At 50.3% G+C, this 19,578-nt stretch overlaps 1 protein-coding gene and 1 non-coding gene across 2 annotated transcripts; both read left to right on the top strand.

Moving 5' to 3' along the window:
* Window positions 1-241: 241 nt before the first annotated feature.
* Window positions 242-6,010, top strand: LOC139009179 (heat shock protein HSP 90-alpha). Its single transcript, XM_070413263.1, has 11 exons — window positions 242-347; window positions 866-1,027; window positions 1,122-1,488; window positions 1,818-1,951; window positions 2,556-2,876; window positions 3,031-3,196; window positions 3,360-3,550; window positions 3,657-3,804; window positions 4,024-4,292; window positions 4,618-4,951; window positions 5,233-6,010. The coding sequence occupies exons 2-11, from the start codon at window positions 866-868 to the stop codon at window positions 5,340-5,342; spliced, it is 2,202 nt and encodes a 733-aa protein (XP_070269364.1). The 5' UTR covers window positions 242-347; the 3' UTR covers window positions 5,343-6,010.
* Window positions 6,011-18,650: 12,640 nt separating this feature from the next.
* On the top strand, window positions 18,651-18,760 carry LOC139000597 (U6 spliceosomal RNA). The gene has a single exon (XR_011469645.1). It is a non-coding gene; the product is annotated as a U6 spliceosomal RNA (small nuclear RNA).
* The last annotated feature ends 818 nt before the right edge of the window (window positions 18,761-19,578 follow it).

The raw sequence follows: 19,578 nt of genomic DNA, 5'->3' as shown, positions 1-19,578 counted from the left end.
GCCTTCGGGGTACGGCCCGCCCGCGCGCGCGCAGAGTGGAGGGGGCGGGGCGGGGCTGGGCCGGCGGCGCCTCGGGCGCGAGACCTTCCCGAGAGTTCCGGGCCGCGCAGGCGCGCTGCGGCGGCGGTTGGGGGTGGCGCGGGCGGCGGCCAGGGCGCAGGCGCAGGCGCGCGGCCGCGGCAGCAGTTGGGGAGGGCTCTTCCGGAAGGTTCCGGAGGCTTCTGGAAAGGCGCCGCGCGCGCAGGGCGGGCCCGCGTCTATATAAGGAGGAGCGGGCGCCGTGCGCCACTTGATTCTGCGTCCTCGTGCGGTGTTGCTGCGGAGCCTTTGCGGACCCTTAAGCCAAGGTGAGGGGGCGCCTGGGGGCCTTTGGGGAGCGGGGGAGGTAGGGCTCAGGGGCGAGCAGGCGCGCGTGGGGCGGCGGGCGGCGGGGGCCCGGCCCGGAGCCCCTCGGCCCCGCGGGTGCAGGGCAGGCTTGGTGCGCGGCGGAGGCCTCGGCCTGCTGCGGGCCCGCACCCCCTTCGGGAAGGGCCGTGCGGCAGGGGCCCTGCGGGAGGGAGGACCTCCCCCCGCCCGGAAGGCCTCTCCCGGGGCCCGGCCCGCGGGTTGGAGCCGCAGCGAGGCGGCGCCCGTTGCCCGCGGCCTGCAAGCGAGTGGAGCTCGGGTGGCGCGCGCCCCTGTGAGCGGCGCGGCCCGGAATGAGGTCATCCCTTTGTCGGCAGCCTCCTGTCTGCGTGTCCCCCGCAGTCTCGCTTGTCCCTGAAATGAAGCCCTAAACACACGGGGCGGCCGCGGTTGGGGCCGCAGCGCTGCTGCGGACGTGCTGCTGCGCGCGGTCCCAACGGGCTGCCGGGGTCCTTTGCAGATGCCGGAGGAAACCCAGACCCACGACCAACCGATGGAGGAGGAGGAAGTGGAGACGTTCGCCTTCCAGGCAGAAATTGCCCAGTTGATGTCACTGATCATCAACACTTTCTACTCGAATAAAGAGATCTTCCTGAGGGAGCTTATTTCAAACTCATCCGATGTAAGTCGCCTTTCCCTGCAGAGGTGGGTTTTGGTTTCACCATCTGGGGCTCTTGTGTTTTAACAACGTGTATTTTTTTTTTTTTTTTTGATAGGCTCTGGACAAGATCAGATACGAAAGCTTGACAGATCCCAGTAAACTAGACTCCGGGAAAGAGCTGCACATCAATCTGATTCCCAACAAGCAAGACCGAACCCTCACTATTGTGGATACCGGAATCGGAATGACCAAGGCCGATTTGATCAATAACCTGGGTACCATCGCCAAGTCCGGGACCAAAGCGTTCATGGAAGCTTTGCAGGCTGGTGCAGATATCTCCATGATTGGCCAGTTTGGTGTCGGGTTCTATTCAGCCTATCTGGTTGCTGAGAAAGTGACTGTGATCACCAAACACAACGATGATGAGCAGTATGCCTGGGAGTCCTCTGCAGGAGGATCCTTCACGGTTAGGACTGACGTAGGTAGGCACCTGATGGCTTAATTTGCTGGGTAAGCCAATGGCTGGGAGGTAGGGTGCGTGGGCAGTGGACCCAAAGAGGCTGTGAAATTTGCCTGACGTTGGGGAGCGAGCTGGTGAGCAGGGATAGTGTAATAGCCTAACATGGAGGTTATCTTGGGCAGGCAGTTAACTGCTGTGAGACTGACTCCATCCAGGAACAGTAAAGCTTGCTTTGTAAATTGGCTTAAAAAGTGTTAGGTATGGCCGATGAGAGCTGAATAGATTGTAGTTTTTTACCCTAATTTGGCCATTGAGGTTGAAATTGAATTGTTTTCCCTGCTTCTCTTCCAGGGGAACCCATGGGGCGCGGAACAAAGGTTATCCTGCACTTGAAAGAGGACCAGACTGAGTACTTGGAGGAGAGAAGGATCAAAGAGATCGTGAAGAAACACTCTCAATTTATTGGCTACCCCATTACTCTCTTTGTAAGTTTCTATGTAGATAACCAAAGCGACTGAATTAAAATGTTTGGTCCTTTAAGATTTGTTAAGGCAAAGACCCAAACTTCCAGTAGTTATTGGACTAGTCTGAAGTTCTTAACTGCAAGGTACCCCAGGTCTCTCTATAATACTAAAAGGATAACATGCTAATTAGACGGGATGTCCTGCTATGAGGGAAGCCTGGGTCCAGGGTGCCAGAGGGAAGCTGGGTTTCCGCAGCCGCAGCCCCCGGGGGAAGGAAGGCCTACTCTTTTTTTTTCTTCTCATTAAACTTTCTTACTTTAATGGGTCTCAAAATTCTGTGACAGGTTTTTGGTCATGTTGTTTCCATTAAAAAGTGTTGATTTTAAAAACTAGTAACTTAAAACTGCCACACACAAAAGAGTCAAATGGTACACAAAACATTCTAAGAAGGCCTACTCTTGCATGAATTTCTTGCATCAGGCCTCTAGTATTTAGTTAAAAACATCAAGTATTCATGAGAAGTTTCTTGGTTAATGTTTCTTAGCTAATTTAGGCTTTGGTATAGTCTTTACCTTCATTTAGTTAATTTTTTCATTCTAGAATGTGACTGTCTTTTTTTTTGCAGGTGGAGAAGGAACGTGATAAAGAAGTCAGTGATGATGAGGCTGAAGAAAAGGAAGAGAAAGAGGAAGAGAAAGAAAAAGAAGAAAAGGAGTCCGAAGACAAGCCTGAAATCGAAGATGTTGGCTCTGACGAAGAGGAAGAAGAAAAGAAGGATGGTGACAAGAAGAAGAAAAAGAAGATCAAGGAGAAGTACATCGATCAAGAAGAACTGAACAAAACAAAGCCAATTTGGACCAGAAATCCCGATGACATTACTAATGAAGAATATGGGGAATTCTACAAGAGCCTGACTAATGACTGGGAGGATCACTTGGCAGTGAAGGTGAGTGACTGCCGAGTGCGGCCGGGCCAGTCTGCCTCTGCAGGTTCTGTCTGAAGTAGTTAAATTTTCTCATCCCAGCTCTTCTCCCACAGTGCTTTGAGTTAGGGAACGGCTCGTGTTTATCCACTGATTAAGACTTTGTGTTTTATTACAGCATTTTTCAGTTGAAGGACAGTTGGAATTCAGAGCCCTTCTTTTTGTCCCAAGACGTGCTCCGTTTGACCTGTTTGAAAACAGAAAGAAAAAGAACAACATTAAGTTGTATGTTCGCAGAGTTTTCATCATGGATAACTGTGAGGAGCTGATCCCTGAATACCTGAGTAAGTAGAGTTGGGTATGAAGAATGACCACTGTCACTGGTTAAAGTTATTCTTAACTTAAGGGGGGGGGGGGGGGGGGACAATTTATCTTTGGTTTTGGGGGCTTGCTCGTATTTGGTTGATTTTTGTCCTTAGAGTGACTTTGGTCTTTATATTCTTTCAGATTTCATTAGAGGCGTGGTGGACTCTGAGGATCTCCCTCTAAATATTTCCCGGGAGATGTTGCAACAAAGCAAAATTTTGAAAGTTATCAGAAAGAATTTGGTCAAAAAATGCTTAGAACTCTTCACTGAACTGGCAGAAGATAAGGAGAACTACAAAAAGTTTTATGAGCAGTTCTCTAAAAATATTAAGGTTGGTATAAACACACTGGAGCATTAGTAATAATGAAACTGGCTTCTCAAATTTTAAATTTTGTTTTAATGCAGAAAGTTTTTCTAAAGCTAATGTTTTCTTTCAGCTTGGAATTCATGAAGATTCTCAAAACCGGAAGAAGCTCTCTGAGCTATTAAGATACTACACATCTGCTTCTGGTGATGAGATGGTCTCCCTCAAGGACTACTGCACAAGAATGAAGGAGAACCAGAAGCACATCTACTACATCACAGGTAATGGACGATAGTGTTCATGTCACCCATGGTGCTTGGAACCTCACGGTGACTGGGTGTTTTCTACCTGTGTGGCTCTCTCTGTACATTAGTAGGTGTTTATCTCGGCAAGGTAGTTAACTGAGCTGGCCATATCTGTGGTGGTCAGATCTGACTAGATAAGAAAAGCCAAGGGAGATGACACCTTGTGAAAGGTCTAAAAGTAATTCTTCGATACAGGGGAGACCAAGGACCAGGTCGCTAACTCGGCCTTCGTGGAGCGTCTTCGGAAGCACGGCCTAGAAGTGATCTATATGATCGAGCCTATTGATGAGTACTGTGTGCAGCAGCTGAAGGAGTTTGAGGGGAAGACCTTAGTGTCAGTCACCAAAGAGGGCTTGGAACTTCCAGAAGATGAAGAAGAGAAAAAGAAGCAGGAAGAGAAAAAAACCAAGTTTGAAAACCTGTGCAAAATCATGAAGGACATCTTGGAGAAAAAAGTAGAAAAGGTGTGTTTCTTCTACCTACATTTGCTAATTTTTGACACTTCTGAGAAGTGTTGTTATATTCCGCCCCCGCGCCCCCCCCCCCCCCCCCCCCCCCCCCATGTTAAGCCATACAATGTACTTGCAAACTTAGGATAGAAAACTTTTAGCCTTTCTGTTCAGTGGGATGTCTAAGTTTGCAAGTACATCATATTTCTGATTCCTCAGTACTTGTTAGATTCCTTAGATTTCACTTCACAATAAAGCTGACATAGGTGCTGAGGAGTTGTAGTAATCTTAACTACAACTTAATGCCCAGACATCTTAATGCTTAATACTTTGATTACAGGTGGTCGTATCAAACCGATTGGTGACGTCCCCATGCTGCATTGTCACAAGCACATATGGCTGGACAGCAAACATGGAGAGAATCATGAAGGCTCAAGCCCTGAGAGACAACTCAACAATGGGTTACATGGCAGCAAAGAAACACCTGGAGATAAACCCAGACCATTCCATCATCGAGACCTTAAGGCAGAAGGCGGAGGCAGACAAGAATGACAAGTCTGTGAAGGATCTGGTCATCCTGCTCTATGAGACCGCGCTCCTGTCCTCTGGCTTCAGTCTGGAAGACCCTCAGACACACGCTAACAGGATCTACAGGATGATCAAACTTGGTCTTGGTAAGCCTGTGTTGTCAGAAAGAGACTTCCCACGTGACTATTGGGCGGGTAACTTTTAGCTACTTGATCACAATTGGGATTATGTCATGCCACTTGAGAAACTAAAGTAACGTGTTGAAGGGGTGGATAAATAGGTCCCTAGTCCATAAAGGCTAAAAAATGGAACTGGACTCAAATACCCTATAATTGCTTAGCGTTGGGAGCAGTTATAAGCCAGCAGTAGTATTAGGCTAACTAGTTGGTTTTAAGAAATCTAATACATGGCTTTTATTTCCAAAAAGGTATCGATGAAGATGACCCCACTGCTGATGAGAGCAGTGCTGCTGTGACCGAAGAGATGCCGCCCCTGGAAGGAGACGACGACACCTCCCGCATGGAGGAAGTAGACTAAGCTCCCCTGCAGGACACCTGCTCCCGTGTTCAGTTCTTTACCTTCATTCCCTTGGATAATATATTTTCAAGGACTTTTTTCTTTATTTTTGTTAACATTGTAAAAATATGTATGGCATGGCAACTACTTAAAGGGAAGACCGGGTTCCTTTCCCCCTACGTGTATGAGACTGTGATACTTCAGGCACTGAAGCCGGGCTTGTTTTCTTTCCTAGTTCCATGTTGGCCTGTTTTAACAGAACGGGGCCATCTTTGTTGTAAGATACGTGTAGCCTAATGTTTGTCAGCTTTGTGGTCTGAAGTGTTTCTCTCAAGCAGGTTCCTAAGTAGACCAAATCTTTGTTGCTCCAGTGTTCTGAGATGCGTGGTTAAAACAACCTTCCTCCCCTAAGATCTACTTTTTAAGCCTGACATCCCCTGTAGTTATCAACTGCATGTACTAGTACGGCCTCTAGAAGTTAGTATGCTAAGCTGACCAACAGGATGGTAGTAACTGTCCATAGGGTTTGTCTCTAAAGGATTGTGTAGCATAGCAGAAATATAAGCTACCTAGGCATATGTTGTAAAGCCGTTGGGAAGTAACTCAGAGCAAGTTTTGTGAATAGAAGTGCAGTGCTCTCGTCATGTTCTGCTTTAAAAGGTTATGACAAATACAAATTAAAAAGAAAAGTTCTGTGAAAGTGTCTTATTTGGGGGCTGTTGCTGGTGTAACAGCACTGGGTATACATAAATCTTGCCTAGACAAGTGGAGGAAACAATAGATGGTTCACATTGATCACCCCAAGTCTCTCTGCGACTTCCCAGGGACCCAGGTTTCAGGGTGTCATCAGGCAGCATGCCCTCCCCATCTGTCTAATACGGTCTCTAATCGAGCGTTCTACATCGGGGTTGGTATGTCCAAGCTGCATGTTGGTGGCATTTCTGAAACATTGCAGTCCAAATAGAGCCCTTTAAAACCTTGGCCTTAGTGTCTCCAAGTTCTTTCCTAAATCTACTTACTGTCATCCCCCCCTCATACCTTGCTTTGTTTTTTTCTGTTGCTTTATTGAGCCTCAGGTAAGAGGCAGGTTTAGGTGGCTGAGCTGCTGGTATCAGTAGGAAGAGCATGATCATTGGTCTCAAAGGAAACAATGGGGTCCCTTCTGGGACAGCGATAGCTAAATTAGTCTTCCAGGCCTGAAGTTGATTGTTTTTAGAAAACTTGGTGGTAGGTCCATGCAGGATTCGTGTTCATATTCCATACCCTGGGAAAAGCCGGTGCCCTAGTGCTCAGTAGGTTCTTAGTGGCCTGGTGAACACTAATCACATTTACTCCTTAAAGTCCTCTGCGGCAGAAGTTCTTAGGAATTACTTGAGGTGTCAGTACTTGACCCACATTTAACTCCACAGCCCATAGTCTTTCTGCTGTTGTGCTTACTGAGAGGTTACCAGCTGGAGGAAGTGAGTGTACTTGCTGGAGCTAGTGCAACAGGGAGGTTACAATGGCTCCTAAGAATGTTCAGGACAATTCAAATCAAAGCAGCAGGCACTTGAGGGAATCTGCCAACTGAGGACTAACTGACCCTGCCCTCAGAGATTGATGGCAAGTAGGCAAGTGCTGTCTCTGGAACTGTCCCCAGGAACCCCTGGGCTGGAGATGGGACCACCCACGGGTCGCTCAGCCCAGCGGGCACACACACCACCAGGAGTCTCACCTGCTTTAAAACCGAATGTGACTTCACACCTGTCAGCCCCCTCCTGCCCTGGAGGAGGGTAATGAGTGCTGAAAAAGCAGAGAGGCACAGACTGGAAAAGGTAAAATTTATTCACAAAAATGGTCTGAGAATTAATACCTGAATTTAGCAAAGTCCTAGGATAGATCAATATACAAAAACCTTTTGAATTTGTGTTAGCAACTATCGTTAATTAAATCTGTAAGTGTTCATTCACAGTAGCGTACTAAATTGAAATAAATTTTACAAAAAGGCTTTGCAACACCTGGACACAACAAAAAAAATTAGAGACCTAGGTAAATATCGGTTCCGTGTTGGAAACTCAATGGTGTTAAGATCAGGGTTCTCCTGAAAAAGCGTTAAATGAGCCAGTCATAAAAAGCTACCTACTACTTGATTTCATATAATTCTAGAAAAAGCAAAAATACATCAGAAAATGGGGCCTAGTGGGATTGTCGAGGGGCAAGAGGGAACATTTGAAAGTGTCCAAAAACTTTAAATAATGATTGCATGGGTGTATATAAATCCATAGAGCTTAAAAAGGGGTGGATAATGAATGGTGTACTATACCTAATAACAAATGAAAAAAAGAAAAAGATGTAGAAAGCAGCCTACTGCCATTCAGGTGACCTTGAGCAAGTCTCTGGACCCCTTCCTCTTACCTCATTTGTAAATGAGACAGAGTACCTTCAAGGCTGCTCTGCCATTTTCTAGGTAAGTGGGCTTAGCAGGTGCCTGGCATTACCAAGTGCTCACTAATGGACAGCCATTACTTCCAAAGACTCACCTCAGGTGGGACCTTTCCTCCCTGGCGTCCTATGAGGTCACCTTACTCAGGTTCACTTCTGCCACAGATAATCTCCTAGCTCGGTGGTTCTCAACTTTCTGGCCCTTTAAATACAGTTCCTCATGTTGTGACCCAACCATAAAATTATTTTCGTTGCTACTTCATAACTGTAATGTTGCTACTGTTATGAATCGTCATGTAAATATCTGATATACAGGATGGTCTTAGGCAACCCCTGTGAAAGGGTCATTCGATCGCCAAAGGGGTCGCGACCCACAGGTTGAGAACCGCTGTCCTAGAGTGTAACATCCTGCAAGCCCCAGTCTAAGTCTCACTCCGCCAGGAAGTTTTCTAGACTACTTCTAGGGAACACCCAACTGAGAACCAGCCCAGTTCAGTTTGGTGGGCCACACGAAAACGGCGTCACTGGGAAAGGGGGGCAGAGCCAAACAGAGGTGGCAGCTGCAATGAGGCCCTGAGGATCCCAGCAGAGGTGTGGGACAGCAAGAAGGGGCCGGGTGTGGGCAAGCTCCTGGGAGGAGCCGGCTGGGGACAGGAAGCTGACCTCATTTCAACAAGGGAGTGGGGAGCCTCCAGGACGAGGGAGGGGGCGTTGCCAGGGCGGAGAGCCTGGAGGGCTCGGTCTTGGGAAGGAACACGTGGATGGTCTGATGAGAGAAAGATGGAGGGTGGAAACCACTGTGTCTTGAACATTAGCCCCAGGTAAACATATCTTACCATTTTAAGTGTACAGTTCAGTGGCATTAACTACATTTAAAATGTTGTGCAGCCATCATCAGTATCTATTTCCAGAACTTTAAAAAAAAATGGATCTGAGAGAAAGAGGGGAAAGGGGCAGGGAGAGAGAGAAAGATCAATTTGTTGTTCCACTTATTCATGCATTCATTGGTTGCTTCTTGCTTGTGCCCTGACTGGGGATCGAACCCACAGCCTTGGTGTATTGGGATGATACTCTAACCAACTGAGCCACCCGGCCAGGGCCTATTTCCAGCACTTTTTCATATCCCAAACAGAAATCTCATTAAGCAGTAACTTGCCTGTGATGGGTCTCATGCCCCCTAGGACCAGGCTAAATCCTCCCATTGTCTGGCCTCAGTTTACCAGTCCTTTTCTTCAGAAAAGCCCCGGTAGCCTCTCCCTTTGTGGCATTTCTCACAATTGTCCTGGGGTGATTCATTTTAGGTCTCTCTTGCCTCCCTGCTGCCTGTCCCCATGAAGGCAGACACGCCAGCCCAGTGCACCTGGGACTTATTTGTGGAATTGAATGAATAACTGGTATATATAACTGTTGTGTCTCCCCCTTCCTCCGGGGATGGCAATTTGCTTAAATAACTTTGTGTAATTTGGGAAGCTTATGTTCCCTTTTCTAAGCCTTCACGATCTGCTCCAACCTTTGAAAGTGTGATTCCAGATGACTCCCTGTAGGAAGGAACATCACTTCACCTCCCTGGGAAGAACGTTCCAGGAAGCAGGGCTCTCAGTGAGTCACGGTGTATAAATAGCAGCGTTAAAGCCTGAACGAAGATTCCATGGAGATATGCAGAACCAGCCAGCCGAGCAGATCGTCCATCCAGGGTGTCGGCCTGCTCAAAACACACATCACCTTGTGAAAAGTACACTAGGGCCTCAACATGTGACCAATGCGTGTTCTAGAGCTGGAACGGGGGTCCAAAAGGAAGCACCGTTGTTTTTAAAATTCCAGATCAGAAAAACAGCAACCCTAACAAGTCAGAATGAGAAAGAATCAATAGATCAGCTCCCCGCTTGTTACATGGCTGAATGGATGGAGACACAGCCCCTGAAATCCCTCCTGGCTCTCTGAAGTGCCTCCTGGGTTTTGTCACATGGTTTCATCTGTTCCTTAGCACATCTTTGTAACTCAGACACACACCGGGTACTTGTACGATGAAATGCACAAGTCAGACTAAGGATGTTCATTCTCACCAGTTCTACTCAACACTGCACTGGAGGTTGGAGCCAGGGCCATTAGTCAAGAGAAAGGAAAAGAAGGCATCCTGATTGGACAGGAAGGAGTAAAAAGTATCTCTATTAGTGGATGACATGATCTTGTATAGAGAAAATCATAAGGACTCCACACACACCCACACACACCTCTATTAGAACAAGTTCAATAAGGTTGCAGGATACAAGATCAATATTTAAAAATCAGTTGTATTGCCCAGCTAATGGTGCTCAGTGGATTGAGCATCATTCCATGCACCAACAGGTCACTGGTTTGATTCCTAGTCAGGACATATGCCTGGGTTGCAGGCTCGATCCCCAGTAGGGGGCGTGCAGGAGGCAGCCGATTGATGTTTCTCATCATTGATGTTTCTATCTCTCCCTCTTCCTTCCTCTCTCTAAAATCAATAAAAACTATTTTTAAAAATCAGTTGTATTTCTATACACTAACAAGGAACAATTCAAAAATAAAATTAAGAAAACAGTTCTATTTTTACAATAGTATAAAAAATACTTAGAAATAAATTTAACAAAAGAAATGTGTGACTCATGCTCTAAAAGCCACAAAAATGCGTTAAAAGAAGATCTAATAAAGCAATGGTTCTCAACCTTCTGGCCCTTGAAATACAGTCCCTCATGTTGTGACCCAACCATAAAATTATTTTCGTTGCTACTTCATAACTGTAATGTTGCTACTGTTATGAATCGTAATGTAAATATCTGATATGCAGGATGGTCTTAGGCGACCCCTGTGAAAGGGTCGTTTGACCGCCAAAGGGGTCGCGACCCACAGGTTGAGAACCACTATAAGGAAAAGACATTCCATGCTCAAGGATTGGAAGACAGAATATGGTTAAGATGGCAATACTCCCTAAGGTGATCTACAGATTCAACACAATCCTTATCAAAATCCCCGCTGACACATTTTTCAGAAATGGACAAGCTGATTCTAAAATTCACATGGAAACGCAAGGGACCCAGAAGAACCAAACAACCTTGAAAACAAAGTTGGCCTGCAGTGGGCGCACGCACGGAGAAGCGGCTTCAAACCGGGATTTGGAAGCCACGGAAGGCTTCCCGGAGGAGGTGTCAAACTAAGCCAATAAGGTAAAGCTGGCGGGGATGGAGGCGGGGTGCGGGGCGCATCTCTGGCCGAGGTCAGAGCTGTGGGTAGGGGGAGAGGAGGGGCTCGGAGCCTCCCCGGTTTAGGAGAAGTGGGCCGGTTCTCAGGAGGCGAGCGGGAGGCCCAGGGAAACGGCTGGGACCGCCCTGGGCACGAGGGAGTCGCTCAAGGTTTTGTGGGAAAATTAGGTCCTAAAAAAGGCCTCGCTGGCGCCGCGTGGAGCACCGAAGGCTGGGCCCGGCGGGAGGAAGGATCTGGAGCTTTGTGGAGGGACCAGCAAAGCGGCAGGAGGCACTCCGCCCTCCCGAGGGTGCGGACCGGACCTCGTTGCCATGGAGACGCCTGTGGCGTCACACAGCCCGGGTCTGGCCCGCATGACCTTCCTTCCTGACTCAGGAAGGTTCACTCGGGGCACAAAATGGACATGCGGTGCAGAAGGTAGGTGCGGTGACGGCCCGCCCTGCGCACCCGACCCTGCATCCCGGCCCCCGCTGCTTTCAATAAGCACCGCCGGGGCCCTAACTTGAGTGACAGCGCCTAAGCAGACTCTGGTGACCCCAACTTGAGTGACAGCACCCCTATTCGGAGTCACCCTCGCGCCCCAGGTCCTTGCCGCCCTGGGAGGTTGAAGGGCCGGGAAGCTGCGGCCCAGCTCAGGCTCGGACAGGTGCGGGGCCAGGTGCGGGGCCAGGTGCTCGGGCCACGTGCGCCCGCCCCGCTCGAAGTGCTGCCACCTGGGGCGCCTTTTGCAGGGCTGCTGGCCCCGCGGGGGGCGCTGGCCGGGATAGGAGAGGGATGCCTCCTCCAGAAAGAAGGGGTCCCGAGGCCGCCCAGCCCCCACCCCGTGGGAGTGAGGACACCCTCTGGGGACATCTCTGCCTTTTGAGAGTAAGGACATAACCACCACACCCCACTGCCCCCCACCCCCACGTGAGGGGTGTCCCTGCAGGGAGCAGTGAAGAGTGAGGATGGTCCCCACCCTCTGTCCCTGGGGTCCCTGCTTCGGAGTCCCTGGTGGGGGCTGATGTGACAGGTATGAGGAGTGAGGGACGGAGGAAGCGCCTTCCCAGCCGACTTCCAGCACGGGGTGGCGGGGCCGGCTCTGCCCAGGGAGCCCGGGAGCGGGGCCTCGGGCTGCCCCTGCTTTGTCCTCAGCAGCCAGCCTGTGCTGGGCAGTGTGGCCTCCCCACCCGCCCTCCCAACCCGCAGCAGAACTCCTGGCACCTGGGGCTAAGGGCGGTTAATTAGCATCTGCTGGCGAAGCTACTCCGGATTTCTCCCAAATATTAGTGTATCCCGTGGTTTCCTCTAGAGCAGTGGTTCTCAACCTTGGCTGCACATTAGAATCACCTGGGAATCTTTTTAAAATCCTGATTTCTGGGCCTCATCCTCCGGAAATTCCATTTCTTTGTTACTAATGTTGTGGCCCCACCCCATAACAAAGAAACAGAATTTCCGGAGGATGAGGCCCAGAAATCAGGATTTTAAAAAGATTCCCAGGTGATTCTAATGTGCAGCCAAGGTTGAGAACCACTGCTCTAAAGCAAAGGGCTTTGAAACAAGAAACGAATTCCCTGCGGTGCTGTGCTCCTGTATGTGTTCTGTGGCCGCCTCCCGCCAAACGGGTTTCCTCTCTTTGGGGTGTAGACCTCTGTGAGCTGATGGATTCTGCGAGGAGCCCAGGCACTGTGGAGAGGTCAGCCCACACATACCAGGTAAGACCAGCGGGCCGGAGCTCAACGGGTTTTTCCCTTTGAAGCGTGGCCCACATTGTCTGGAACACGACTTACAAATGTTGACCTTTTTTTTTCAGTGGCATAGGGACAGGAGATTGCAGAATTGGGGGAAAAATTCACTGTCAAGTCTTTTTAATTTGTTATATCTCAGAATAATTGTACAAAAATGTGTCTGGTCAAAATAATACCAAGTATGATTTGAAGATGTTCATCTTAAAAATTAACACTGGGGAAAACAGAAGGAAGAAAAGAACCTGTGATTTGAGCACCAAAATCCAGGCCTTGCTGTCCCCGTTAAGAGCCAACCTTGCCAATGAGTATGTTCCCATCCTCATGTGGAGCGTCCGTCTGCAGTTAGGCCAGGGGTCATGTTCAGTCCCGACTTCCCCTTAGGGCAGTTGTTCTCAACCTTCTGGCCCTTGAAATACAGTTCCTCGTGTTGTGACCCAACCATAAAATTATTTTCGTTGCTACTTCATAACTGTAATGTTGCTACTGTGATGAATCGTCATGTAAATATCTGATATGCAGGATGGTCTTAGGCGACCCCTGTGAAAGGGTCGTTTGACCGCCAAAGGGGTCGCGACCCACAGGTTGAGAACCGCTGCCGTAGGGGATCACACGTGAACATTTCCTGAGCACGGCCCCTGGCCCCTGGGCTGTGGAGATGATGAAGGTGTTCATGTCAGGATGGGTTCTTGTTACAAGTGTGTGTGAAGGACATAGTGTGTGTGTGCATGTCTTTGTGTGTCTGTGTATGTGGGATGTATCTGTGTGTGTACGTATGTGTATGTGTGTATGCCTCTCTGTGTGTATGTATGTGTGGTGTGTGTATGTCTGTGTGTGTGGTGTGTGTATATGTGTGGCCCACAGGTCTCTTCCTGAGCGGGTGGGGCCGGGACAGTTTTCTCTCTGACAAAGAGGCGGCTCGGCATGTTTTCTTCTGTTGTCGGTTCTGAGAGGAGACTTGCTAAGCCGCCTTTCTCCAAAGACGCTTCGTGTCTGCTCTGATGCCTCCCTTCGTCCTCAGGCCAGCGGCGCTGCCCCGACTCCCCTGCCCTCGGCAGCGGGCTCTCTGGACTCCACCTGCACCTCCTGTTTGTAGCCCTGCCCTCGGAGGCTCCCGCACTCCAGGTAGGAACCTAAGAGGCGGCTCTTTGGGGAGCTGGCTAGTTCCCTCAGGAACACCCTCCTGGGCCTGGCTCCAGGGGTGGAGGCTGGGGCAGGTCCCAGGCGGAGCTGCGGGCTCTCAGGCCTGGGCCCCTCCCTCCCGGGATGGAGGAGGCCGCCCTGGTCCCTGGGGATTTGGACTGCTTGGAGGCGTTCAGTCTGTTATTTTTAAAAAATTGTTTTTGCTGTTATCCAGTGTTTATCTAATGCGTTAAACGTTCTATTTACAAAGTGGAGTTTAAAAGGCGTCAGTAGGAAAATTTACCAAATGTTCACCTTCATTTAAACATGTGTCGAGTTCACGTCGACCCTTGCCATCGGGCACGCTGAACCGGCACAAGACGCCAGATGATGAGAGACAGTGCACGCTTCTGTCTTCCATTTCTGTTTTGCTTTTGGGCTGTTCATCCTCCTCCTTCAGAATCACAGCTGCCTGAAGCTGGGCGTCAGGATGGACAGGGCGGGGCCCGGATGGACAAGGGACACAAGCAAGGACTGGCCGGAAGTTGGCTTGCTGCTCCCTAACTTTTCTTTCCTTTTTTTAAAATATTTTATTGATTTTTTACAGAGAGGAAGGGAGAGAGATAGAGAGTTAGAAACATCGATGAGAGAGAAACATAGATGAGCTGCCTCCTGCACATCTCCTACTGGGGATGTGCCCGCAACCCAGGTACATGCCCTTGACCGGAATCGAACCTGGGACCTTTCAGTCCGCAGGCCGACGCTCTATCCACTGAGCCAAACCGGTTTCGGCTAACTTTTCTATTTTAACACTTCAGGTTACCAGGCTGTGACTTCTTAAAAAATGGTTTTTTAAAAATATACTTTTATTTATTTTTAAATATATTTTTATTGATTTCAGAAAGGAAGAGAGAGGGATAGAGAGATAGAAACATCAATGATGAGAGAGAATCATTGATTGACTGCCTCCTGCACACACACCCCCACTGGGGATTGAGCCCGAAACCCAGGCATGTGCCCTGACCGGGAATCGAACCGTGACCTCCTGGTTTTTCGATCGACGCTCAACCACTGAGCCACACTGGCCAGGCAGGTTATGACTTCTTGACCTCCCTCTTGTGAGGTCAGTCTGACAATGACTGTTTCCCAGGTTGGGAGGGTGGGTGGCTAGGGTTGCTTCTGTTTTTGTGTGTTTTTTACTGTCTAAAGCTCAAATATAACATTGGGAGATGATACCTTTAAAAATATAACATTTTTTCTGTGTTTCCTATCAGTTGGGGTTTTCTCCCCACATATTGGAAGTAGTGTCACTTTCAATGGTTGAAGTTCTGGTGACCAACGCTGAGTTCAGGGAACCAACACTGGTTTTGTGTCCGGCCTGGCCTTTTGCCATCTTGGTGCTTAAATGTCAGACTCCAGCCTGCAGCCCCGGCTGGCGTGTCTCCCATCCTCACAAAGTAAACGGCGCCGCGATCTGCTCCCGTTCTCTGCGGTTCAAACGAAAGGAACGGGATTCTTTGAGATCACGTCCCTTCTCTCGGAGGACCAGCCCTGGACTTGGGGCGCATTCCTTTCCCGAGGCTGCCCTGAGAGATGACCACCAGCTGGGTGGCTTCACACCACAGAGATTCCCTCTCCCAGGCCTGGAGGCCAGCGTCTGAGGTCCAGGTGTTGGGGGCCCTCCCGAGGCCCCGAGGGAGAGTCTGTGCCAGGACTCTGCTGTTCAGGAACCTACCAGAGACCCCAGTGGGTGGGGGGTGTGGAGCTGGGAGAGACAACTGGGCCATCAGAGGTGGTGGGTGGAGCCTTGGGGCCAGATGACACGTGGGTGTGCTCTGTGTGTTCACATGTCTGTGTGTGCGTGTGTGTGCATGTGCATGCATGTGCTCACACGTGCACCTGTGCCGGTGCTGGATGAGGGCAGTGGCACTCGGTGTTAGAGCTTCATGGACGGAACTGGCTTGAAGGTAGAGATTTGGTGGCTTGCGGGCTGAGGTGGTGACTTCTGAACTCTTCATGGAGCATTTCAAACATACAGCGGAAGAGAACCGTGTAACGTGCTCCCAGCCCCAGGACCGACATTCCCCGGCCTCCCTTTCATGCCCCCCACCCCCCCTCCGCCCCGTGCCTCCCTCATCAGCCTTGGGTGCTCACCTGGAACCTCAGCCCCTTGGGCCATGGCCTTGAGCTGTGGGGGCTGGAGAAGCAGCTGCAGCCCCTTGGGGTTGAGGACCTTCTGCTGGAGCACAAGCCAGTGTGGTCCCCAGAGCAGGCACGGGAGGGCGCTGGGCACAGTGGGGGTGGGGCCTCGTGTGCTTCCTGTGTGTGATTGAATAGTTTGGTTTGTTTTTAACCGACACCCAAGGATATGTTTAGAGACAGGGCAAGAGAGAAACATCAATTGGTTCCTCCCATATGCGGCCCGACCAGGAACTGAACCTGAAACCTGGGTATGAGCCCCGACTGGGAATGGAGCCCCCAACCTTTTGGTGTGTGGAATGACGCTCCACCACCTGAGCTACCCGGCCAGGGCTGAACAGTTGGTTTTAACCGGGTGGTGGGATGCCTGTGGTTGGAAACTGGATGAGATGTCCTTTAACCTGGTGCCCGCCCCCTGGTCTAGGAAACGGGGGGTGGGTGCTGACTGGGGGCCGAACCCGGTGGGTCAGGTTCCTCTGCTGGTTGTAACTTCACCGTTCTGGTGCTTTTGCCTGAACTCGGCCTGGGGGGAGGACTAAGCCTGCACACACCTGCCCCTGGGGGTCCCGGTTAAGTCAGCCTGGCTCGTTAAAGGGACGTGGGGGCCAACAGAGCGAGTCCCGGCCAAAGCAGAAGGAAGGAAATGACGCTGTCTTGGGTCGTAGCCCAAGAGCCAGATACACGGGAGTCCACGCTGATGGGAGGGGGCAGAGGTCCCGCTCCCTCAGGAGGCCCTCCCTGCTCCTGGAGTGGCTGCAGGGCGCCGGCTTCCCAAAGAGGACAGCGCGGAAACAGGGTCTCTCTCTCCCTTCCCGCCCTGAAATCAATAAAGATATAGTTAGAAAAAAGAGAGAGAGAACAAAAATAAAGGCAAAAAACCCCCCAAAACTGCTGTGTATTGCACACAATGAGGGTGCCTTAGGGCAGCGATCTCCTACCGGAGTGCCATGAGGATTTTTTTTTAAATCCCCAGTTCTTTTTTAAAATATGTTTTTATTGATTTCAGAGAGGAAAGAGAGGGAGGGATGGAAACATCAATGATGAGAGAGAATTATTGATCAGCTGCCTCCTGCACGCCCCCTACTGGGGATCCAGCCCACAACCCAGGCATGTGCCTGGATCAGGAATCCAACCATGACCTCTTGGTTTCTGGGTCGAGATGCTCAACCACTGAGCCACACCAGCCAGGCGTGAACCCCTATTTCTGAGCCAGGCATTGTGCTAGGTACTTTTCGTGCATACTTTAAAAAATATATTTTGTTTTAATTGATTTTTTTGGGAGAGGGGGAGAGAGAGAGAAACATCAATGATGAGAGAGAATCACTGATCAGCTGTCTCCTGCACACCCCTTACTGTGGATCAAGCCCACAACCTGGGCATGTGCCTTGACCAGGAATCAAACCATGACCCCTTGGTTCCTGAGTCGACAGTCAGCCACTAAGCCACATTATCCAGGCTCATGCGTACCTTTTCACAGCAACACTCCAGGGCTGGGGTTTTTATTATCTCCTTTTCAGTGAGGAAATGGAGGCTCAGAGAAGCCAAGGAACTAATCCAAAGTTACACAGCAATTAAGTGACAACCCGGGGACTCCCAAGTCACTCCCCTCACAAGGGGAGGGACTTATTTTTTTGCCAACCTGTTTCCTCCCCCCTTTTCCCCTCCCTCCTCGCTGTTATCCTCTGCTTGGGGAGCTGACATCATTACTGTGGCCCAGAGGCCCCATCAGGGGCTCTCCCCAAGGGACCTGACTACAGCAATCCCCCGCCCAAGAGGGCCTCCTGAGTTGAAGTTTTAATCAGCCATCACTGCTCTTCCCAGAACCCTGACCTGCCCAGGCTAGCTCTGCGGCAGGAGGCAGGACTGGCCTCCAACCCAACCCAGCAGCACAGCTGCAGCCACCCAGCACGGGAGGGGTGTGCCTGGGCCCTGTCCCACCCCGCTCCCTGGCCCCCTGCCGGGAGGATTGTACAACAGGCAGGGCCTGACTGTGTAGCCAGGGGCACCGACCTCTTTCCCTTCGATTGTCAAGTTAAAAAAAATGATAACAGCCAACACATCAATAGCTGTCTGGTATAAACGAATCAAAATCATACCTTTTTTTTTATCAGATCGGCAAAAAATGTATTTTTGGTATGCCGCAGAATTTTAGTAATTAGTTTATGTGCCATGAGATGGAAAAGGTTGACAGCCCACAACCTGGGCACGTGGGCACTTTAGTGACGGGCACTTCCCCACAGGCCTCGCGGAGCCTCCCCGGGATCCTTGCGGAAACCGTGACATGAAACTCCACAGAGGTGTGTCGTCTCTTCTTCTCTTGGTTTGTTTTTATTTTATTTTTGTTTCATTTATTTTTATTAATTTCAGAGAGGAAGGGAAAGGGACAGAGATAGAAACATCAGTGATGAGAGAGAATCATTGATCTAGTGCCTCCTGCATGCCCCCCACTGGGGATCGAGCCCGCAACTGGGCATGTGCCCTGACGGGGAATCGAACCGTGACCTCCTGGTTCATAGGTCGACGCTCAACCACTGAGCCTCGCTGGCCGGGCGGTGTGTTTGTTTTTAGAGTGGATGTTCTCTCTGTTCTTTGGGTGTATAGTGTTTGTTTGTTTGTTTGTTTTTATTTTATTTTTTGTGTGCTTGCTTCAGTAGCACATACACTAAAAAAAAAATTGAATGATACAGAGACGATTAGCATGGCGGCTGTGCGAGGGTGACGCGAATTCATCAAGCGTTCCATATTAAAAAAAATTATTTTTTTAACAACTTCAAACTTTCTAGGAAAAGCTCTGAGTTTATGTCACGTTGGCCGAGTCAGTCCCCAGCCTGGGCTGACATTTCTTTATCTGTTAAAGCAAAGCAGGGTGGCCATTTGGGCTGGATGGTGGTCCCGTCTGCACTGCAGTGTTCTAGAACTTTCCATGTTAATGCGTGTGGAGTTTCCCAGGCCACCAGCTGCCTGTGGGTTTTCTTTTGACTAAAAAATTTTTGAAAACTAGATTTGTCCGACCGATGTACACCTTACGGTGAAGGTCACCCTTTGGGCCCACGGCTCTGACCTTTGACAAATGTGCCCCGTGGAGCGACCACCACCATAGACAGGACGGGTTCCTACTTGCAGAAAGTCCCCTCGTCCTTGTGTGGTCAGCGCTTCACCCACCTTGTGACCCTGACCTGTGCTCTGTCCCCATGCACCGGGTGTTCTCAGTGCAGTGAACAGCGCTTCACCCACCTTGTGACCCTGACCTGTGCTCTGTCCCCATGCACCGGGTGTTCTCAGTGCAGTGAACAGCGCTTCACCCACCTTGTGACCCTGACCTGTGCTCTGTCCCCATGCACCGGGTGTTCTCAGTGAAGTGAACAGCACATCACCGCCCGGACCATGGCCAGTGTGCGGTCCAGCCGCCCCAGCTGCATCCGGGCCGCGTTCAGCGCCACCAGCACCAGGGCCGGCCTCCGCAGGAGGCAGAGGAACGCGCTCCATCGCCTCAAGGTGCTTCCCGCGCAGCCTTTCCCTCTCCCGGGAATGGGGCGGGGGGGGGGGGGGGGGACACGGGGGTGGGC

This window comes from Myotis yumanensis, unplaced genomic scaffold (assembly GCF_028538775.1).
Source record: "Myotis yumanensis isolate MYYU_CA2020_CCGP unplaced genomic scaffold, mMyoYum1.0.hap1 SCAF_1, whole genome shotgun sequence".
NCBI classification, from domain to species: domain Eukaryota; kingdom Metazoa; phylum Chordata; class Mammalia; order Chiroptera; family Vespertilionidae; genus Myotis; species Myotis yumanensis.
This window is presented reverse-complemented; position numbering and strand designations above follow the sequence as displayed.

Coding starts and splice junctions, on each gene's coding strand:
- LOC139009179 (XM_070413263.1), top strand. CDS start 866: ATGCCGGAGGAAACCCAGACCCACGACCAACCGATGGAGGAGGAGGAA. Junction 2,877..3,030: donor AGGATCACTTGGCAGTGAAG/GTGAGTGACTGC, acceptor GTTTTATTACAG/CATTTTTCAGTTGAAGGACA. Junction 3,197..3,359: donor GCTGATCCCTGAATACCTGA/GTAAGTAGAGTT, acceptor ATATTCTTTCAG/ATTTCATTAGAGGCGTGGTG.